The 24,361-nt window shown below is 45.3% G+C and overlaps 1 protein-coding gene across 1 annotated transcript in view; it reads left to right on the plus strand.

Annotated features, from left to right (window-relative positions):
• Window positions 1-19,702, plus strand: part of DNAH5 (dynein axonemal heavy chain 5) — a 235,436-nt gene extending 215,734 nt beyond the window's left edge. Inside the window, exons 77-79 of the mRNA XM_074945024.1 lie at window positions 3,884-4,036; window positions 12,745-12,976; window positions 17,191-19,702. Of these exons, the coding sequence (XP_074801125.1) occupies window positions 3,884-4,036; window positions 12,745-12,976; window positions 17,191-17,342 (537 nt within the window). The 3' untranslated portion in view covers window positions 17,343-19,702. The remainder of the gene's footprint in view (window positions 1-3,883; window positions 4,037-12,744; window positions 12,977-17,190) is intronic.
• The last annotated feature ends 4,659 nt before the right edge of the window (window positions 19,703-24,361 follow it).

Raw genomic sequence — 24,361 nt, forward strand, 5'->3', positions numbered from 1 at the left:
AAGTGCCAGAACTAAGGTTGCCCGTGAAATCTTATTCATTCCTCATTGTGCACATCCATCCTGGACACGGAAAGGGGCAGAGTACCTGTGGAAAAAACAGATGTGATTGTGGAATTAACTTAATGCATTATGATTCCATCTTTAAATTTTCTGTGGAGTAGTCTGAGCATAAAATGGAAAAGCAGAGACTGAGTTCTAATCCCAGCCTGACGCTGGCTTCCTCTGTTAAATAACTTAGCTTCTCTGCCTCATCTTCATCTATCTCTGCTATGGAGGTATTTGGTATAGATCTTTGAAGATGGAAAATGCTATTCAAATGCTATGTATTATCACTGCATAAGATTTTATTGAGACAGAGCCTTTTTAAGTCTGAAAATTCAGTCTTTTAGTGCCCAAGACAATTGTCAATTCTGTAAGTGACATGAAAGCAGCTTAATGAGTGTCTGATTTGTAGACAGCTTTATAGAAAAATGCAGTGCTTTGACATCTATGGATAAAAAGCACTTGTTAGGTATTGTTTTAAATGTGGAAGGGGTCGAACTGAGGTTAATTTGGCACCAATTATTGCTGGCATTTAATAACTTTTGAGTTGTTTGCTTTGCAACCTAAATACTATTTGTTTGTATAAAGAAAAAAGAAAAGGAGTACTTGTGGCACCTTAGAGACTAACCAGTTTATTTGAGCATGAGCTTTCGTGAGCTACAGCTCACTTCATCGGATGCATAGCATATTGTGGAAACTGCAGAAGACATTATATACACACAGAGACCATGAAACAAAACTTCCTCCCACCCCACTGTCCTGCTCGTAACAGCTTATCTAAAGTGATCATCAAGGAGGGCCATTTCCAGCACAAATCCAGGTTTTCTCACCCTTCCCCCCCCCCCACAGACACACATACATACAAACTCACTCTCCTGCTGGTAATAGCCCATCCCTCTTTGAAACCTCTCTTTATAATGCGCATGATAATCAAGGTGGGTCATTTCCATGTAGAAGCCCTCTACACCAACATTCCACACAAAGATGGACTACAAGCCATCAAGAACACTATCCCCGATAATGTCACAGCTAACCTGGTGGCTGAACTTTGTGACTTTGTCCTTACCCATAACTATTTTACATTTGGGGACAATGTATACCTTCAGATCAGCGGCACTGCTATGGGTACCGCATGGCCCCACAGTATGCCAACATTTTTATGGCTGATTTAGAACAACGCTTCCTCAGCTCTCATCCCCTAACGCCCCTACTTTACTTGCGCTATATTGATGACATCTTCATCATCTGGACCCATGGAAAAGAAGCCCTTGAGGAATTCCACCATGATTTCAACAATTTCCATCCCACCATCAACCTCAGCCTGGTCCAGTCCACACAAGAGATCCACTTCCTGGACACTACAGTGCTAATAAACGATGGTCACATCAACACCACCCTATACCGGAAACCTACTGACCGCTATTCCTACCTACATGCCTCCAGCTTTCACCCTGACCACACCACACGATCCATCGTCTACAGCCAAGCTCTGCGATACAACCGCATTTGCTCCAACCCCTCAGACAGAGACAAACACCTACAAGATCTCTATCAAGCATTCTTACAACTACAATACCCACCTGCGGAAGTGAAGAAACATATTGATAGAGCCAGAAGAGTTCCCAGAAGTCACCTACTACAGGACAGGCCTAACAAAGAAAATAACAGAACGCCACTAGCCGTCACCTTCAGCCCCCAACTAAAACCCCTCCAACGCATTATTAAGGATCTACAACCTATCCTGAAGGATGACCCAACACTCTCACAAATCTTGGGAGACAGGCCAGTCCTTGCCTACAGACAGCCCCCCAACCTGAAGCGAATACTCACCAACAACCACATACCACACAACAGAACCACTAACCCAGGAACCTATCCTTGCAACAAAGCCCGTTGCCAACTGTGCCCACATATCTATTCAGGGAACACCATCACAGGGCCTAACAACATCAGCCACACTATCAGAGGCTCGTTCACCTGCACATCCACCAATGTGATATATGCCATCATGTGCCAGCAATGCCCCTCTGCCATGTACATTGGTCAAACTGGACAGTCTCTACGTAAAAGAATAAATGGACACAAATCAGATGTTAAGAATTATAACATTCATAAACCAGTCGGAGAACACTTCAATCTCTCTGGTCACGCAATCACAGACATGAGGGTCGCTATCTTAAAGCAAAAAAACTTCAAATCCAGACTCCAGCGAGAAACTGCTGAATTGGAATTCATTTGCAAATTGGATACTATTAATTTGGGCTTGAATAGAGACTGGGAGTGGCTAAGTCATTATGCAAGGTAGCCTATCTCCCCTTGTTTTTTTCCTACAACCCTCCCCCCCCAAGACGTTCTGGTTAAACTTGGATTATTGCTGTGCACATTGTAAGATGAGCTATTGCCAGCAGGAGAGTGAGTTTGTGTGTGTGGTTTTTGGAGGGGGGTGTGTGTGTGGGGGGGGGTGGTGGTGGTCAGAAAACCTGGATTAGTGCTGGAAATGACCCACCTTGATTATCATGCGCATTATAAAGAGAGGTTTCAAAGAGGGATGGGCTATTACCAGCAGGAGAGTGAGTTTGTATGTGTGTCTGTGGGGGGGGGGAAGGGTGAGAAAACCTGGATTTGTGCTGGAAATGGCCCTCCTTGATGATCACTTTAGATAAGCTGATACGAGCAGGACAGTGGGGTGGGAGGAAGTTTTGTTTCATGGTCTCTGTGTGTATATAATGTCTTCTGCAGTTTCCACAATATGCTATGCATCCGATGAAGTGAGCTGTAGCTCACGAAAGCTCATGCTCAAATAAACTGGTTAGTCTCTAAGGTGCCACAAGTACTCCTTTTCTTTTTTCTTTTTACGAATACAGACTAACACGGCTGTTACTCTGATATTTGTTTGTATGTAATTTCCTAGATACTTTTCTTAAAAAGATAAAGGCAAATTATTTTATATGCAACAACCACCATCAGCAGGGTTGGAAAAGTAAGATTTAATCATTGCAACACAGACTGCTACCCTTTGAGATACTGGACTAACTAGCAACAAGAGAAGGCTGTTACCTAGAAAGGTGGTTGGGCTTCTGGCATCATGTGCTGGAACCAGAGGGTGGTCAGGGGAAACTGAGGTAGGCTTTTTCCCCTACTCTGGGGCTTGGAGGTGCTCCTGTACTCTGTGGTGCTTTCAGGGGAACTGCATTTTTTTAAGGGCATATAACTTGGCCAAATTTGGGCAGATTTTCCTGGGGACTGCAGAAAGCACATACGTTACATGAGGTCCACCCACCTGCCAAATTTCAAGACCTTGTTCCGAAGAATGGGTATGTTACTATTGTTCAAAAAGAGGTGACAGAATTTTAACATAAGTAAAAAATAAAATAAAAAAATCCCTAGACTAGGTCTCAGAACAGACAATCCATTTTGACTGAAAGTTCAAAGAAAAACATTCAGCCTGAGAGAGACACTCAGCATGGAAACTTTCGTCCCAAACAGTTACTTTGATAAAGTTTTAATCAACTGAAATGTTGTCTTCAATGGGAAATGTCTGACCACCACAGCAACAGGTGTTGCTAGCAATCCTGTCTATAATAATGGCTATAGGGAGAAATTCTGGCCCTACTGAAGTCAATTGGATTTGTATCATTGTCTTTAGTGGGGCCAGAATTTCACCCTGAGATTGATAATTCCAAATGTAACATTTCAATAGTCTTGTAATAATATGTCCCTAATACTTTGGGATATTTTCATTGATATGATAAATTAATTTGCATTGCTGTGATTACAAAATGTTGAAAGTTCTAAACATCTCCCTCCCCTAAAAAAACACCTCTTTTTTACCTGTTTCTAGGGGTCTTGGGCTTCCAGCACTCTAGGTTTCTGGTTTACTGAACTTCTGGAAAGAAACCATCAGTTTTACTGCTGGATATTTGAGGGCCGACCAAACTGCTTCTGGATGACAGGGTTCTTTAACCCTCAAGGATTTTTGACTGCAATGAGACAGGTGAATAGTTTTATTTTTATATTACCCTTTCAATAATATTCCTCCTTTATTATAGCTTGCATGGGAAGGCTGAGTGTGTGTGAGAGGGAATATTTTCTTTTGTGTATTGAACTCCTTTTCCCTCTTAGGGTTAGATTCTGCCTTTGACTACACTGGACATGTTAGAAGGGGAGCTAAGGGACAGCTGAAATCTCCAGGACAAATTTTTGCTATCTTAGCAGTCATACCTGCCATGTTACCCTTGAGTATGGTGCACTTTACTTCTACTCTACTACTTCTACTTCATCTTCATGCCAAGGGCTGCCTTGGAGGGTCACTAGGAGGGAGTGGAGATCAGACATGGCAAACCCATGAAAAAAACACGGAAATTGGGCTTGTTTTTGGCTTAATTGGCTTGTGAGTTGCTTGTTGGCTAGTTTTTGGCTTGTAGCTTGTTTGGCTTGTTGCTTCTTTTTTTTGATCGGCTCTTGGCAAGGAGGGGCAAGCAGGGGCAAGGGTGGGGAGAGAGTCGGGGTGCACAGCAGGTCCACCACAGTCCCAGACTGCATGCCAGGGGGATCTAGTCAGATAGATTGTTGGGGTTCTTAGGGATTGTCTTGTTTTTGCCTTGTTTTGAAATGGGATTAGCTTGATTTCTGGCTTATTGTGAAAGTCAGGGTGCTTATTTACTGCATGAAAGTTGGCAACTGTGGTGGAGACAGTATGTTCTTCACTTGGGTTCTGAACAGCCCCTCTGTGGGGGTGCAAAGGTTGGAAATCCTTGCACCCTTTTGTTCTTTCACACTCTCACACAAGGTGTGCCCAGAGTCTAGCCCTTGTTCTCTGTCCTTTTCAGTGCTTAGCCCATCTGGAGTGTTTCCAGAAAAAATGAAGTTGGTCCTCTTTGTCACACCTGGAGGTCAGGAGTTGAAGCAGAGTAGCTGCTCTCAGTGAAGAATGTGAAATTGTCTGTATGGAAGAGATATGTGCAATCTGTGAACATGGTGGTTATTGTGTTTCTGACTAAAGGGTTGCCTGGAAGTTAAATCAGTTTGAGCTAGCTTTGGATTGTAGGAACCTAAAAGCTACTGGGTGTAGACAGCCATACTCAGTTACTCAGTGGAGATATTAATTCCATTGAAGCATACCTCTTGGAATGTGGAATTAGGGTTTGGATAGTTGGGGGTATGGGGAATCTTTAGTTGGAAATCCCAGGACCTTTTAGGCAGGGAGAATCAAACAAAAAAAGTTTGAAATGCTTAAAAAGTTGAGATTTGGAGGAGAGGTAGGTCAGAGGATCTGCAGAGAAACAGACTGGACCACAGACCCCTGATGTTGTGGCATCAGGGGTAAGTGGAGGCCAAACTGAGGTAAGACCATATGCATGTAGTCTTTTGTTATTTTAATCCTTGTCTCTCTACTTGTAATATTCCTTTGAATAAATAAATCGTAGTTGCTTTGAATAAGCTGTCCTAAGTCACTGCCATTTCTGCTTCGAGCGATTGCTCATGTGTATTCCACAATAGGAGTGTGTGCTCGCCACGTGCACCAGTGTCGGAAGACTTTCCCCTAGCAGTACCCATGGGGGGGAGCGCCCCCTGCAACCCCTAGAGTGTTGCCTGCCTGGCGTGGTATAAGGGGAGCTGCGCACTCCCCCCACCCTGAGTTTCTTCTTGCAGCCAGCGAAGGTGTGTCAGAACTGCTCTGCTCCAGCTATGCTGTAGCTTGTCTCCAGAACTGTTTGGTTATTCAGTGTTAGTACCTGTAGTTAGTTAGCTGTTTGGTTAGTTTAGTTAGTCAGTGAGCCCAAACTGGGGCATGCCCCGCACCCCGGGGTTTAAGTCATGCGGCTCTTGTAGTTGTTCTATGTCAAGAAGTGACCCGCATGCAGACTGTTTGCGCTGTTTGGGAGAAACCAATATCAGTGAAAGGTGCAAGATTTGCAAGTCGTTTAAGCCTCGGACCAAAAGAGAAAGGGACATTAGACTCCAGGCCATCCTGATGGGGTTGGCGCTGACCCCGACTCCAGCACGCCGTTCCGAACCAGTACCTGGCACCACGGCGTCGGTATGCGACGGAGTAGCCCGGCCCCTTCTGAACAGGCTGCTCCAGATGTCCAGATGCCATCCACGCCTGAAGCCCTCCAAGCAGCGTGGGATGTTATGTCCATGTCGGCCCCACGCTCCAGAGGCAAGCCATTGGGATCTCCACAGTCGCCTCCAGCCCGGTACTGGTCTCGGTCAAGGGAATGTTCCCGACGCCGTTCACTGCCCAGCGACCGCTCAGGGCAGAGTCCATGTGGATCACCGCTCGTCCTCAAGGAGCGAATATCGATAGGTCCACGGCGGGCATCGCCAACAGTCCTTGTCTTGGAGGGGGTACTGCAGTGGGTCATGGCACAGTCATCGACGCCTTTCCCGCTCAGACTCCGGCTCCAAGTCTCCACCAAGACATTGCAGCCCCGGGCGTCGATCACCAGCTTCTCGCTGTCACGGGTCTGCCCGTCGAGGCCATTCGCGAAGCAGCTGTTATGGTTGGTACCAGTCCTCCACATTGAGATCGCAGTCCCATGGCCGTAGTAGATCCCGGCACCGCCACTCCTCCCGGTCCAGAGACAGCAGCAGATCTTACACCAGCCCAGTCTCCATTGATAGCCGTCCTTTGATGGGTCAGGCCAGCCAACCCGAGCAGCCAGTCCCGCTGTTGCCACAGCAGATGCAGTAGCACCGAGTGTCGTGGCCAGCCCAATGGTACCAGCGGGCACTGTGGCCTCCAGCGAAGCCCCTGGTGGGAGCTCGTTCTGTGGCCGGAGCTTCGGAAGCACCGCCGGCCTCCCTCACCAGACCCCCGAGAAAGGAGTCGGGGGGACATACGTCCTCAGCACTGTGCCCGGAGTCCAACCAGGTGGTGGACCCTCCAGTGCTGGCCGATACCCAGAGCACTGCACCGGCCTCCTCACCCTGCCCGGAGAAGGTGATTGCAGCCCACCCCCCTCTGCCCTGCAGGAGGCCTTCAGGGCCCACCAAGAAGTCTTAAAGAGGGTGGCAGCAAGCCTCCACCTCCAAGCAGAGGAGATGGAGGAGCCCTCAGACTCCCTATTTAACGTGTTATCCCCAACAGCCCTGGATAGGGTGGTCTTGCCTCTCCATGAAGGGGTGGCTAAGATTTCAAATGCCCTGTGGCAAACACTGGCCTCATTGGCCCCTAAAAAGGCGGAATGCAAGTACTTTGTACCCACTAAAGGGCATGAGTACCTGTATACCCACCCAGCGCCCAACTCCCTGGTGGTTGAGTCGGTCAACCACAGGGAATGGCAGGGTCAGCCAGCCCCGACCCCAGAGAACAAAGACTCTTGGAGACTGGACTCCTTCGGAAGGAACATTTATTCGTCTTCGAGCTTCCAGTTACGAGTGGCAAATCATCAAGCTCTCCTGGACCGGTACGAATTCAATCTGTGGCGCTCCCTGCCCAAGTTTGAGGACTCCCTCCAGGAGCGCAATAGGAAGGAGTTCAGGGCACTAGTGGAGGAAGGGACAGTAGCCGCTAGGGCATCCCTGCAGGCAGCATTGGATGCTGCAGACATGGCTGCATGATAAATGGCCTCCACAGTGTCCGTGAGATGGGCGTCATGGCTCCTGCTCTCTGGGCTGTCCAGCGAGGCACAGTCCTCCATGCAGGATGTCCCATTCGATGGGAAGGCTCTGTTTGCAGAGGAAACAGATACAAGGCTGCATGGCATGAAAGACTCCTGCATGACCCTCCAGACTCTGGGCCTCTATGTCCTGGCTCTGGCAAAACCTAAGTTCAAGCCGCAGCAGACTCCTGCCCAGGCCGCCCTCCCAAAGTGTGAGGCTGCCCATAAGAAGCAGCCGGACTATAAGAGATGCCCTCAAAGGCAGTCTCGGCCTGTCCCCCAGCCTGGGTCATCCAAGGGCAAGCAGGTGGGGAAAAGGCATTTTTGACAGGATGCTCATGGGCACCCCGCCAATCCTCACCAGGATCCACCCCCAATAAAGCTACCCTTCTCCAACTGGTTGTGTGCTTTCCTCCCGGAATGGTCGCAGCTAACCTCGGACCAATGAGTTCTCAACACCATCTCCTGGGGTTACACCCTCCAGTTTACTTCCTCCCTGCCCAACCACCCCCACCCCGTCCCTCTTCGGGGACCCCTCGCACGAAGCTCTGCTCGAGCAGGAAGTGGGGGGCCTCCTAGGACTAGGAGCGATAGAGGCAGTGCCTGAGGAGTTCATGGGCAAGAGGTATTACTCCCATTATTTCCTTATCCCGAAGGCCAAAGCGGGGCTTAGGCCCATCCTGGACCTGCGAGGTCTGAACCAGTACATGGTGAGACTCAAGTTCCGCACTGTCTCCCTGGCCTCCATCATCCCCTCCCTGGATCCCAGGGACTGCCCTCGATCTACAGGACACATACTTCTACATCCACATATTCGAGGGGCACAGGCGCTTCCTCTGTTTTGTGGTGGGACAGAATCATTACCAATTCACGGTCCTCCCGTTTGGTCTGTCCACTGTCCCCAGGGTGTTTACAAAATGCATGTCGGTGATAGCGGCCTACCTTGGATGGCGGGGGGGTCCAGATATTTCTCTATATGGACGATTGGCTTGTCAAGAGCACCTCCTGGTCACAGGTGAGGGATCACGTGGCGCTCCTCCTGTCCACGTGCACCGCCTTGGGCCTGTTGGTAAACAACACCAAGTCCACGTTCGTCCCGGTCCAACGCATAGAGTTTATTGGGGCGCTCCTGGACGCAGTGTCAGCCAGGGCCTCTCTCCCGCCAGACAGATTCGATGAGACCTTTCAGGATCTCGACTTGGTTACAAGGTTCCCGGTGACAACAGGCAGAGTTTTTCTGCAACTCTTGGGTCACATGTCGGTGTGCATATACGTGGTCCGTCATGCCAGACTCAGGATGACACCCCTCCAACTCTGGTTGGCCTCAAAGTTCTGTCAGGCCATGGACAGGATGGACAAGGTCCTCACCATGCTGGACTCTGTGATCACCTCCCTACCATGGTGGTCCGCCCCAAACAACATGCTCCAAGGAGTCCTATTCAGGAACAGGGCCCTGTCGTTGAAGCTGGTGTCCGATGCATCGGACCTGGATTGGGGGGCCTATGTGGGGAACTTTCAGATCCAAGTTCTGTGGTCAGCTCAAGACCCGACCCTACATATAAACATCAAGAAGCTCAGGGCGGTGCGGCTGGGGTGCATGGCCTTTCGCTCGCACCTGGAGGGTAAGGTAGTCAGGGTCCTCACGGACAACACAGCCTCAATGTTCTATATCAACAGGCAAGGTGGGGCCCGATCCTCTGCCACAAAGCCCTCAGGCTGTGGGACTTCTGTATAGCCCACAACATCCACCTGAAGGCTTTCCACCTACCGCCTGGAATGAGAGGATGGATCGCTTGAGCAGGGACTTTTCCTTGCAACACGAGTGGTCCCTCCACCTGGAATTGGCCCACCAGTTCTTCCAAAGATGGGGAACTCCCCAGGTTGACCTATTCACGACTCGGCAGAACCAGCGATGCCTCCAGTTCTGCTCCAGGGGGGTCTGGGAAGGGGCGCTATCTCTGATGCCTTTCTCCTGTCCTAGTAGGGCCAGCTTCTCTACGCCTTTCCCCCCATTCCCTCTAATCAGCAGGGTTCTGGAGAAGGTAGACAGACAAGGCCTGGGTCCTCCTGATTGCCCCGGCGTGGCCCAGACAGCACAGATATGGGACCGTCACGGTCCTGGCGGTAGCTCCGCCGTGGCCGTTGCCACTCCGCCCAGACCTGCTCTCTCAGGACCAGGGCTTACCTCCTCCATCCTAGCCTCGCGGCGCTTCACCTCACGTTGAGGCTGCTCAGTGGTTAGGCGGAGAAGAAAGGATGTGCTCAGAACAGGTTCAGCGCATCCTCCTTGAAAGTAGACGGCCCTCCACTCGCTGCGCTTATTTGGCGAAGTGGTCCCGGTTCTCTAGGTGGGCGGCGGACCAGGGTGTCTTCCCAGTGGCTGCCCCGCTCCAGCTTATCCTTGATTACCTCCTGCACCTGAGGGCCCAGGGCTTGGCGCCCTCGTCAGTCAAGGTGCACCTGGCAGCCATATCGGCCTTCCATCCGCCGATGCAAGGGCACACGGTATTTTTCTGTGCTATGACTGGCTGGTTCTTTTAGGGTTTGGACCGTCTTTTTCCGTACTCTAGACCCCTGGTCCCACAGTGGGACGTAAACATGGTGTTGTCTCATCTCACGGGGCCCCCGTTTGAACCACTGGCCACATGCTCCTGGTCTCACCTCTCATGGAAGGTGGCCTTCCTGGTTGCAATCGGATCAGACAGGTGAGTCTCAGAGCTCAGGGCCCTGACCTCTGAGCCGCCATGGTCTTTCATAAGGACAAGGTCCAGCTCTGCCCACACCCTGCGTTCCTCCCGAAGGTGGTCTCTGCCTACCACATGGATCAGGACATTTTCCTACCAGTCCTCTGCCCCAAGCCTCACACATCCAGTGGGGAGCACCATCTCCACATGCTCGATGTGCGGCAGGCTCTGGCTTTCTACTTTGAGCGCACCAAGTCGTTCAGAAAGTCCTCGCAACTGTTCATCGCCTCAGCTGAGTGCACGAGGGGCCAGCCGATTTCCACTCAGCGGCTTTCCATTTGGATCACTTCATGCATCCGCTCCTGCTATGAGCTGGCGTGTGTCCCCCCGCCACCCATTGTGAGGGCACACTCGACTCAAGTGCAGGCCTCGTCAGCTGCCTTCTTAGCCCACATCCCCATCCAGGAGATTTGTAGGGCTGCCATGTGATCTTCGGTTCACACGTTCACCTCGCACTATCGTCCCCCAAACCGGGGATGACGCCAGGTTCAGCAGGGCTGTTCTCTGTCCTGGGAACTTGTGAACTCCTACCCACCTCCAACAGATATAGCTTGGAATCACTATTGTGGAATACACATGAGCAATCACTCGAAGAATAAAAGACAGTTACCTTTTCTGTAACTGATATTCTTCAAGATGTGTTGCTCATGTCTATTCCACATCCCACCCTCCTTCTCCTCTGTCAGAGTTGTCTGGCAAGAAGGAACTGAGGGTGGGGGGAGCGCGCAGCTCCCCTTACACCATGCCAGGCAGGCGCCACTCCAGGGGTCATGGGGGGTGCTTCCCCCCCCGTACGGGTACTGCTAGGGGGAAAACTTCCGGCACCAGTGCAAGTGGCGAGTACGCACACCTATTGTGGAATGGACATGAGCAACACATCTCGAAGAACACCAGTTACAGAAAAGGTAACTGTCTTTTCATGCTGGTGGTCCTAAGCACCTAGAGAGAATTCTGTAGCAGGGTCTGAAACCAGTCGAGCTTGCAAAGGTAATACAATTCTTGCATACAGAAGATGCTGTAACCTGGTGATTCAGCTTAAAAGTGGGGTGAACTGCAGGGTTGCACTCTTAAGAAGAGTTCAGATTTAGGTGTATCACTTGCAAACGATGCCTATGGGAGTGAATGAAAGAGAGGTCAAAAGTACAATGCACCCCTGCACTGTAACATACTTTATTGCCTTTCTCCAGATCTGAAAGCTGGTAAGTAATCACTTTCCTCAGGAAGTATCTCCCCAAATCAAACAACCAGATGACATAAAAGAGGCTTTTATTATAAGGTATGTCAGAAAAATCTTGGAATCAGCAATGACCTTTTAAAATATACAGTGTAGATAATACACACAAACTGCACTCTTTAAGAAAAATTAAACACAAGTCAAATCTCGAAGGTTACCATGTTCCATTGTGTGCCTGGTTTATGGCAGAAAGTCTCCTTCCAGCCTTATGTAGTGGAGTGACACACTTCATGCCCCAGAAAGGACAGAGTTCTCCAATAACAGAACTGCATGTAGTTCCAGAGAGTACATAACCATGTTGATTTAGGACTCTTTTACTCAATGATTATATGTTCACTTAATGTTCCCACTCTTCCAGGAAGCAGTCACTCTTAATGTTCGCACTCAGATAAGCCAGTTAGCCATATCATTGACTGGATGTTTTATGGCTCTCCTCCTAAGTCATAGTACTTACATTAATGAGCTATAATGTTACAAATATAAAATGGAAAATCACACATACAGATAAATTAGTTCAGACCTCTTTTTAATAATATATCATCCAGGAAAAATCAGCCTAAATAGACTATTTTTCGTATGCTGTCCTGACCTTTAAGATAAGCTACCTTTCCCAGACTTGAGGAAGAGCTCTGTATAAGCTTGAAAGCTTGTCTCTTTCACCAGCATAATTTGTTTCAATAAAAGATATTACCTCCCCCACCTTGTCTTTCTAATATCCTCTGACCGATACAGCTACAACACTGCAAACTGACCTTTAAAAGGCAGACTTGTTTAACTCTGGTACCTTCTTACTGCATTTTTCATTATTTATTTATCTGGAAGGGAAAATGAATCTAAAAATGATTTGTGTCTCAAAAGTGAATTTTTTTTGGAGGGAGAAGAGTTGTTGGCAGCAAAATACTTAATTTGCTATGCAATGAACACCCTGCTGCTCAGCTAGAGGGAAATAATGCTGCTTTAATCATAGAGAGTACTGCAAAAAAGGTAAATGTTTGCTTTGATGATAATTTAAAGTAATTACTTTTGTGAAAATGCAGTGTATGCACTGAAATCATTGTCCGAAATCATAGGCCCTCTTCAAAATTTTACCCATAGTCTTCATTGTTGCTTTGAATAGGAAATAACTCGAGCCAACAAAGGGTGGGCACTTGACAGTGTAGCACTGTGCAGTGAAGTCACCAAGTGGATGAAGGATGACATCACAACTCCTCCCCCTGAGGGCGTCTATGTATGTGGACTCTATCTAGAAGGAGCTGGTTGGGACAGAAGAAATTTAAAAATCATTGAGTCTAAGCCAAAGGTGCTCTTTGAAATGATGCCTGTCATACGGATTTATGCAGAGAACAACAGTAAGTGACTAGCTTCAGGTTATGCTGTATTTATAGCAGCTTAATTTTAATTTGTTTTACATATACTTGACCAATTGTTAATAATTCTTCAGAGCATAGGGGTGTTATGTTATTGCCTATCCATAATGCCATATATATATATATATATATATATACCAGTAGATCCTAGAAGCCCCCACAAAATATAATTATAATATATTATATTTTGGGGGGGCTTCTAGGATCTACTGGAATACAATCAGGATTTGAAGTCGTATTTCATGAATATTAATAGATGGTCCCTGCCTTGAAAACTGACCCTCTAATTAGGTTATAAACATATGTCACAATACTGTTGTTGTTGCTGTATTTTTGGAATATATGCAATTACAAATGATTCCTAACCTTCTTTACCTCTGGAAGACTGTAGCATTTTGTCTTCCACTTCCAATATGCTTAACCATTATATTACATATTTCTCAGTATATAACAAAATGTATGTTTAAGACTCAGGATTCTGATCTACCCCAGTAGTGGTGTTACAGCATAACAGTGGAAGCAAAAACCATTTTATCCCCTCCCTACACAGTTTTTTGGACTACCTAAAATACTGAAGTGCATTGTAAATGAAGTAGGAATCCTTTTTTTCATTGAATATTTGTCTGATAGTCCAAAATATCAGTGGAGCTACATGTATAACTTAAGCTTCTTTACAAGAATGAAGCCCCAACTCTGCAATAGGGTTGTTAGGGCTGACCCTAGACCAAATGGCGCCCCCAGCAAGGAGTGTCTTCGGCGCCTCCCCTCCTCCATTTGTTAAACATTTGAATACCTTATTTTTTATTGCATTTGTATTCCATTTCATGACTTTGATGCATGATTTGCATGCATGATTTATCCCTGTCATATAAGACAATAAATTTGCATGCTAGAATCTGTAAATCTGTATTTATTATAAGTCCTCCCCCCCAAAAAAAGTTTCCTCTAAGCTTATAGAAACTTTTTAATGTTAAGAGTAACTTAAATGTACTAACATTAAGTAATTGAACTATGCACCAATATTGGGTGGACCAGTGGTATAGTGTTACAGTAGGTGATAGTAACAAATCTTACTGTAAATGATATCTTTTCACTGTGACTAATGTTGGGAGTGAAGTCCATTATTATGGTGTAGTCCTTTGCTTTGTTGAGCCGTATCAATATGTTATCAAGCACCTTCCTTGCCATAAGGTCAGTCAATTATCTTTGAATTGTTTTGTTGCAGTAATGGTTCATAGCTTCTTTATGAACTACTCAAAGTAGGTGTTCACGCAGGACATCGTCATATTTCCCAAGGAGCTCTACCAAACCGTAGAAATTACTAATATGTTCAGTGAACAACTTATCCGACGAGCCCCGGAAAGCCAAATTATTCTTTGCAAGGAAAAGGGTAATTGAGATCAGATGCTGTAGCATGTTCCTCCAATGTTGGATTTCTACATTAATAATGCACTGGTTTTCTGTGTCTATGCATTTGTTCAGCTTGAGCCTGGACTTGACCTCCATCCATTTGGAGTAGGCTGTAAAATGGCCAGTTGTTGCTTTTCATGTTGCTTCAGAGCATCAACTAAGTTATGCAAGTAATTGTACCTGGAAAGAACAAGCAATGATTTCACATTTTTGTCAAATATTTTGCAACAAAAACAGAACGCTTTGTGAGATGATTTTGAGTAAATTAGCCAAAGCTGATTCAGTTTCTTAACATTTTCAAGCACTCTTTCGCAGTGTGACTTTGAGAAGTGTTGCTTCTGCTCATTTATTAGAAATGTCATATCCTCAGTTTTGCCGAGCCTGTTCAAAGTTGTACGATAAATATCGGCACAGTTTAGGATCGCCAGCCATAAAGCAGGATCTGATGTATAGATTTGTGGTGTGCAATTTTTCTCACTGCTGTTTCTGTCATCATGAGAGGCTGATTCTTTTTTATTGTTTCTCTCCTTTTCATGTGAGCCACATTCTTCTTTGTCATCAATCTCCTTTATGCCGCCATTCCTTCTCTTCAGGTAAATCTGCTAATTTCTTAGAAATAGGACTGGAATCATTTACGCTTCGCTCCTCAATTTCTTCTGCACTGGGACGATCACTATTGCCTAAAGCCCAGTCTATGTTGTTCTGTTCCAGATATTTTCCCCTCAAATTTGTCCCTTGCTGCAAACTAGATTGCAATTGAGCCTTTTGGTTCCTATACTGAACTCCTGAAGGCTTCTTCGAGGGCATCTTTTATTTTCTACAGGAGAAAACACAGTATTAGGGAGAGCAAAAGTCTATGTTCTGCAGTGGTAGAAAGTCATCAAACATTACATGTTAAGCATGGCAAAAGAAGTAACAGTAGTTCTTTTATATTGTTGCGTAGATAGGGGTTTGATAGATATCTCTGGCGTCTCATTAAATATGTCCTTTTTTAGTTGCTAATTACACTCTTCAAGTTTTAAAACACAAGTACACTTTCACAATTACACAGTAAAATAAAAAGTTCACAGTATCACAGCTGGGATCTCACGTCACTTCACTTCATTCTTATATCTTACTGACTGACTGGAGACTCCCCACCCCTTATACACACGAGGGCATGGCTGACAACATCCTAGGAGATTCAAGGAAAAGGTAGTTTTCAGAAAGTTGGGAATGTTCCATGAGATTCTACAGAGGTCCAGAACATTCTGGTTAGTGAAAAATTAATCCACATATGGAACACCTGAAACATTTTTCTTCAAACATTCTATTTTCCCTTTTGTTGCTAACAACAAAAACAGCACCCTGAGCCCAGCAACCCAGGTAGTTACCTGGATTACCTGCCCCTAAATCTGGCCATGAGAACTCATGCTAGTATTCACATGCACTAGCATGTGATACTAATACTAATTCATCCTGAATACTACAGGAATGAACTGATTTAACAATGTTCTTAGGAACCACTGTGTTATACCTAGGTGTTGATTGTACACATAAATGCCACAACCCTGATGTTCTGTGGAGGGGATTTGCTTGAAGGATGACATTTGGGGTCACCAAAGAAGAAAAGACATGTCAGAAGAGAGTGCAGACTAACAAGCTGGAGAACAGAAGTCGAGGCCATTCTGCTTTGTGGAACTGAATTTTTAATGTTTGCAAATAAAGGAGGCCGTAGGAAATCAAATCCCACAGAAAACAGCTGAAAACATATCAAATCATTTAGCTGTTAGAGACAGTCTGCTTACAGGCTATGTTTCCTGTGCTTTGCTATCAGAATTCCGTGTTTGTAGCTTATCTTCTCTGACAGTACGTGGCATGCTCTTTTTGTGTATGTCATTTGCTTAACCAAGTGTAACATTCCAAATGCCTATAATATGCAGTTTATCAGTATTTTCAGTATAAATTACTATTTGCAGGAGTTTACAACCTAACCATAAAAATTATTTCAAACTGATTGACACACAGGATCTCAGCCTGGGAACAATTTAACACTAAATTGAATGAATCTGTTTAGCACAGTTTGAACTCTACAGATGTTTGGGAAGAAAGAAATAGAAGTCTTATTATCATAAACTGTATTACTTACAAAAAGACAATTTGATAGACAAATAAGGCTCTGATCCTGTAAGCTGAAAACAATCATTATTATATTAAAAAGCAAATTAAAAACCAGCTGAGATACTGAATTACAAACACTTATATAGTAATCAAACCTGGAATATTTTGTCCGAGTTTTACAGTGAAGAATATCGTTGACAATGCATACTTCTGCAGCATGTAAATAATTTAATTGTACTGAAAAAAATCTCTTACTAATGGTATTTCAAAATAGATTAATAGATTTTAATAAGGTAATTTTCACATCTTGATGTGTCAGCATGAAACGTTCAAAAATAGAAAAGTTGAGTGGAAGGGTGAAACTGCCAGCATCCTAGTCACTGCAGGGTGCTCGTTTAAACTTCTTACTCTGTCAAAGTACTGTAGTTTAATACTAAATCCCAAACTTACAAGAGCTGCACATGGTACTGTATGTGATATGTTTTGAAAATAGGAGCAAAAAAGTGAGCAGTGTGTTATTAACTGAACTTCCTTTGCTTTTGTTGAGAAGAGCTATCTGCTACTGAACTTTGACTTGATGTATTTATATTTCTGTTAAGGTTGTGCTCTGCTCTCTAACATCCTATCTGTTCAGCCTCATTTCCCAGGACATCTTTTCATGTGTGTTTTTTCCTCCATCTTCCTAGCTTCAAAAGATCCTCGTCTGTACTCATGTCCAATCTACAAAAAACCACTTCGAACAGACCTGAATTACGTTGCTGCTGTGGACCTTAAAACTGTCCAACCTCCAGAGCATTGGATACTGCGTGGTGTAGCACTTCTGTGTGATGTCAAGTAATGTTAAATCAATTTTCACTTTCCCCCTCAGTGTTTCTCACCAGGATTTTAAGAGATTTTTTTCTGCACATAATTTTAACATGAACATTAATGAGGAATGAGCCTGATGATGGATCACAGATTTTTCTTTTTGGTAGTTGTCCTCCTCCTGTATTCCACTCCTGCTTTATCTATTAGAAGTTAGTTAGTGGGCTAAAGACATGTACTAAAAGATAAGCCTCTTGGGACTGGATGGCTCAAGTGACTGACTATACCCACTCCTTGTCGCCTCTCAGGGCTTGTTTTCACTAGAAAATTGGGTCATTTGAACAAATGCTGTGTTAAACACAACATTGCCATGAGTGTAAATGGGCTGGCTATCTTAAGCATTGTCAGCTGGTCATGGCTAATGCTGTCCTTCCAGCCATGCTTATCTGCAACTAGATTAAAGTGTTAAGCACACAAGTCCTGTCAATGCTGACAGCTAAGGTATGTTAAACATTGTGTTAGCACAGCTCCTCAATATCGTATTCCAAATGACTCAGTTTTCTAGTGAGGACCAGTCTGAATCCGGCCCTAGGTCAGTGGTAAATGCAAAGTGGTATGCAGTCTGATCGCTGCTTGGTGGTTTGTGTGAAATGACTTGGTAGCGTCAGTCCAATTCCTACCTGGACAGGTGTGCACATCACAGAGGCTATCACCCTAACAAATATGAATCTCATGGGAGTCTCAGCAGAGAGGGTAAAAATGGAATGGGCGTTCATTCTTTTAGCATCTAGAGGTAGGGAGGCTGTTAGTTCAGTGTGGGAAGCTAGCATTTCCTCCTTATGCCTTACTTAACTTAGGACTTTGCTGTCATTCTGGTTCAGTAATGCACTAAATTCATTTAAAAATTGTTTACCAGAAAAGTCTTATTTTCTATTCTGAGAATTGTGGGCCATGAGTATTTGGAGTATTCTCATAAAACCAGAACTAGGGGTCCCAAATTAAATTAATAGGCAACAGGTTTAAAACAAACAAAAGGAAGTATTTCTTCACACAACGCACAGTCAACCTGTGGAACTGTTTGCCGGAGGAAGTTGTGAAGGCCAAGACTATAACAGGGTTAAAAAAAGAACTAGATAAATTCATGGAGGATAGGTCCATCAATGGCTGTTAGCCAGGATGGGCAGGGGTGGTGTCCCTACCCTCTATTGGCCAGAAGCTGGGAATGAGCAACAGGAAATGGATCACTTGATGATTACCTGTTCTGTTCATTCCCTCTGGGGCACCTGGCACTGTCCACTGTCGGAAGACAGGATATTGGGCTAGATGGACATTTGGTCTGACTCAGTATGGCCGTTCTTATGTTGGAGGGAAACCTTTATGCAGGGTACCAACATTAAGGCCAGCATTGTTACCTTTGCTTTGCTCTCATTTTGCAGTATTTTGCTTTTATGTCCCCTCCTTTTCTATCTTCCTTCCTTTTTTTCTGCCGGTCTTACTGCAGCCTTGTTGACTTTTCATCTACCATAGAAACATTTCACAGTGGGAGCTGGCTGCAGGGAGAAATGTAGGCAATACTAGTCAGTTGCACTCTGACTTCACATATAAAGTGCCTTTGTTTTCAGCACAGGGCTATTGGATCTTTGTTGTTGAGGCTGGTCAGTTGTCTCATGGTAGTCTGCAATAGATCAAGGTCACAGGTGGGAGACTACTGCTTCAGTAGTGGCAGGAGCTCTAATACATAACAGGGTGGGCCAACAGTGCACAGTGGATCTGCCTTACATAAATGCTTTGGGGGAAAAAGCAGGTTTTCATTTCAACACAAGGAAGCATTTGGTGGAGGTTTGATTCTGTTTTTGTTTCAGTAGAAACATAATTTGATCTTATATAAAAATGTAAAAAATATTGCATCTCTTTTCATTGATGATCTAAGGACAACCCTTCACAGTATTACAAAACAAGTATTAAAAACCTATTTTAGAATGGTTGTATTTGGTGTTTTAATGGGGAAGGGATACTTGTAACATTTCACTTCTATAATACAATCACACTGTTTCACTTCAGAAATGTACATTATTAATTTACTAATATCTTAAATGTTAGTCGATATTCAATAACTCGGAGGAACCTGAATGTATTTTATTTTTTGCAATATTTCATGGTGTAGTGGAATCTCTACGGGCAAGGCTGCTAGAGATCTCTAATACTTCAGTCACACTGTGTATTAATATGGCTGTGTGTAGATTGTATCTGCAACACTCTCAGCTATAGGAGGATAAAAGGATTAATATTGCACTGCTGCAATATTAGTACATGTAAGTATGATTCTGAACCCCCTCAATCCTAAATCCTTTGATTTATTTAAACACTTCTACTGGCCAGAGCATAGTTAAGGGAAATGCTTACAAACTTGGCAATTTCTGGCTGTTTTATTTAACATTGTTAGCATCATGAAACTTTAGAACTCAGTTATGCAAACAAGAAGCATGAAGTTGGGTGGTGATGTAATTTTCATTTTTTGACTACTAGAGAATCTAACTCAGTTTTCAGTATCATGTTTTTCCTCTTTCTTATCACCTTTGCTGCTTCTTTTCAAGCTCCACCTCCTTGCACTTTTTCTCCTTCTAGTCAGTACCCTCCTCTCCTCATTCTTTATCCCCTTCCCCAGTCTTCCATCTCCCTCCTGTTCTGCTCTACTCTTTTGCTGTTCTCTCCTCCCTCTTAATTATGCTTGGTTTTGCTGTACATTTTTTTTTGCTGCACACCATATACATGATCTACAATAACAGCTAAGTTAGTGTTCAACGTCAATAGTGTATATAGACAAAGGAAAAACAGAAAATATGTATTCTGAAGTGATTTGAAATTGTTGAGGTGAATATGGCTTGTGAAGCATGCAAATAGGTAACATAAGACTTCGATGGCCTTTCCTTATAAATTGAATAATTACTCATATATCCAAACACAAGGAAATGAGTTTAAAGAGCATTAACCAGCACCTCAAAAGCCAGCAGAGGAAGGGAGAAAGGAGGGAGAGGGAAGAAGGGCTACTTCCAGCTTTTAACTAATTTCTATGGCCAGCCTTGGGTTTTGCGGTGTTGGCCGCAGAATCGTAGTAAGCTATGCACATTGGGTAAGGGTTTGTAGCACTAGCAACATGCTTATAATCTGTTTTAACAGTTAGCTTTAATTATGTACCCCTGTGCTGTGCTTTAAATAAAACAAAACCTTTCTGGACTTCATACACCTCTCACGTTGATGTAAATCAGGAGCAACTGCATGGTAGTCAATGGATTTGTTTAACTCAGGGAATCCTCCCCTCCATTTCCTAAATTTTTGCATGTTTAGCACGTAACTTTTGTCGCTGTCGCTGTCTTTTCCTGCAAGCTTCTCATCTGGGCAGGTGGACAGTAATTAAATGCATAATTCTGCTTAATGCCCCAATTTTGCCTTGAGATCCTTTAGTGCATGTTGGGAGGATGTCAACTGGAAGCAGAAGATTGTTTCCACAACAAGATAATGCTGTGAGCGTGAAAGATCAGAGTAAGATACTGTGAATAGAGAAGAGCTTGAAATTACTGCTTGCCCAGCTTTGTTGAAATTCATTTTCCAGAAATCCTTCCAGGAGATCTAGACAGATAGTCACAATGTGGGAAAAGTGTGTGGAAGAGACTGTTCTTTGAGTGATGGTCCCAGTTGTATTCCACTGATGGTTTCCAGTTTTCCTTGTGATTCTGTCCGAGACAATGAAGAGAGGAGTGGACTGACCGCGTCTCCAATTTCTTCTCACTGTCCCATGGTCTGGGTCAGAACTTCCATTGTCCTTGTCTGTGACACACTTTTAAATAAGATAAGGTGTATAGTTTTACCTGTTTTGTAGACGTTTTGCCAGTTTTATTGTAGTTTTAGTACTTAGTTTAGATAGCTTTAGGTTTGTTTGTTTTTTTTACTACCTCTCCACCCCAGATACCCATGTGCAGGTACCAGACTATGCCCAGAACTCTGGGCTTCAAACTCTGCACCTCTTGCCTGTGCTCCTTGTCGGTCAGTGATGACTACAAACACTGCCTCTACCACTTGGGGGAAGCTTATGTCATATCCAGGTACAGTATTTGCCAGTCCTCCCCCACACACACCCAAGAAGGCTCTGCCCTTTTCCCCCAAGAGCATCTCATGGAGCTTGCCATGAGACCTCACTCGGACCCAGGGTTGGGAACACCCCCTGTACATCAGTCTGACACAGCGAGGAGTGCACCTCCCACTGCCACATCCGAATTCGGAGCCAGCGGAACCACCCCATGGACCCCATGACAGTGCCTAGTCGGGAGGTAAGGAAGCATACTCATAAGCATGGGACTAAAGCTATGGCTGCACTAGAGAGCTTACAGCGGTGCAGTTGCATCGATGCAGCAGTGCCGCTGTAAGCCCTCTACTGGAGCCGCTCTAAGTGGATGGGAGAGAGCTCTCCCGTCGACTTAATCCACCCCCAGTGAGCGGCAGCAGCTATGACAGTGGGAGAAGCTCTCCTGCTGACATAGCACTGTTTACACTGGTGCTTAGGTCGATGTAACTTATGTTGCTCACAGGGGTGCAACATAAGGTATACTGACGTAAGTGGTAGTATAGACACAGCTTAAGTCTTCCTCTAAGCCAGATGGACGCTCTTTCCATATGTCTGAGGCATGGGGACGGAGCACATGCTAAGTCCCATAGCATGAGAAAAAGTCCCAGAAGCAATGGGATCTGGTGGTTCTGAGCACCAATCTATCGGTACCGCCATCACCAGCACCCCACAAAATGCGGGATCCTCCTGTTCCAGGACAGACCACAGCACTGGTACCGGTACCTGAAAAAAAGAGTGCTTCTTACATTGGGGAGATCCAGCACCATAACTGTGCCTCAGGACATGTTCGCCTTGCTGGACCCGGAGTCACTTCGTCCATTATGCCTCCACTTCTTGAGAAATCATATCTCCATCACGGGCTATGCCTGCGGTATGTGACCCCTCACTATCAGCACCAGTACTCTACATCCTTACACGAGCTTTGACAGTACTGCCATTGGAACTGGAGTCTGCCTTCTCCTCCTCCAATGAATCAGAACTGGGAGAAGAAAGATCATATCATATCACCCCTATATGCCTTCATGGAGACTGTCATGTCCGTGGCAGCACCTATCACATCAACCAGCGTGGAGTCACTGGCACCCCATGCCATGGGAACTACCACAATCTTCCTTGGATCCAGCCTATTGGCCATATTGGGGACTCAGGTCCCAATACCCCCACCCCCCCAGAACCTGCCTGACCCGCACGGGAATGCTCGCCTGCCTCCCCCTTAAGGAACCCTTCTAGCAGGCACTGTGATCCAGTGGTAGAGGAGGAATCACTTAGTCTAGTCCCAGTAGAGTTGCCAGAACCGGCGGGATTTCCCTCTTCATCTGTGGACAAAGTGGTGACTGCAGCATCCCCTTCCCTACGGGATGACTTTAGACAATTTCAGGAACTGTTGTGGAGAGTCTCGGGGGAAATCCAGATTCCCTTAGAAGAAATTCAAGACCCCCAACATAAGCTGCTTGATATCTTCCACACCTCAGGACCATCCAGAATTGCACTACCATTTAACAAAGCGATTCTGGAGCCCTCCAGAACATTATGGCACATCCTGGCCATGTGCATGGCTACCCAACGGGGGCCAAAAAGCATTATTACATTCTTGGCAAGGGGTCTGAGTTCCTCTTTTGTCACCCTGCTCCCAACTCCATAATCATCCAGGCTGCGACTAAGCGAGCCAAACAAAAACACCCTTGATATACACCACCTGATAAAGAGGGCAAGTGTCTGGATCTTTTGGTGTGCCAGGTATCCTCCTAATCTAGCCGACAAGTCAGGATTGTGAACTATCAAATGTTACTAGCCAAGTACGACTTCCTAAATTACAGTAAATTCGCTGATTTTACTTATAGCCTGCCACAACACGATCAGGCTCATTTTCAGGCACTCATTGAGGAGGAAACTGGTAGCCAGAACGGCTCTCCAGTTGGCAGTGGATGACGCAGATACCTCCTCCTCCAGGGTCATGGCTATGGCCATAGTTATGCATAGTTATGCATAGGGAGTCTTGACTCAATTCTTTTGGGTTCCCTAGGGAGGTACAGAACACTGCTGAAGACCTCCCTTTTGATGAATCCTGTCTCTTTAATCAAAAGACAGATGTATCACTGCTTACCCTCAAAGACTCCAGAGCCACCCTTCACTGGCTGGGCATCTACACTCCAGCCCTGAAGCACAAATTCCACCACCAACCTTCAACTTAATTCTACCATCAGAAATTTTATGAGCCTCTGAGGAAACACCAAAAGACACAGAGCTCTCACGTCTTTGCAGGCTTCAATGTCGCAGCTACAACCACCAGCTAAGAGGTATTTCTGATGCAACCCCAAGAGCCAGCAACCACTATGCCAACAACCTCATGATCCTCCCACCCCCTTTGGGGGTCATTTAGCATTTTTTTTCCCATACTTGAGTGTGATAACAATGGACAAATGGGTGTTGAACCATCATCCACCATGGTTATACAATCAAGTTTATCATGCTACCTTGTCCAAGACTGCCTTCCCCGTCAGGGACCACTCTCATGTCTGCATTCTTGCACAATAGGCAAACTCCTCATTACAACGAGGAGTGGTAGAATGCATCCCTCTGGAATATCAGGGAATGGGGTTTTACTCGACTAACTTCCTGATACCTTAGAAGAAATCCTTGATCTCCAGCATCTCAATTGCTTCATCCAGAAACTCCAGTTTTGTATGGTCATGCTAGCAGTGATTATCCCATCCTTAGAGAAAGGCATGTGGTTTATGAATCTCAATATGAAGGACTCATTTTAACATCAATATCCATCTACCCACAGATGTTTCCTGAGATTCATAGTGGGCACCCACCATTTCCAGTACAGAGTGCTCCCCTTCAGGATAGCCACCATTCCCAGAGTTTTCTCCAATTTTTGTCCGTTGCAATGGCCAATGTTAAACATTATGGTATCCTCATATTTCCAT

Source organism: Natator depressus, chromosome 2 (assembly GCF_965152275.1).
Source record: "Natator depressus isolate rNatDep1 chromosome 2, rNatDep2.hap1, whole genome shotgun sequence".
In the NCBI taxonomy this organism is placed as follows: domain Eukaryota; kingdom Metazoa; phylum Chordata; order Testudines; family Cheloniidae; genus Natator; species Natator depressus.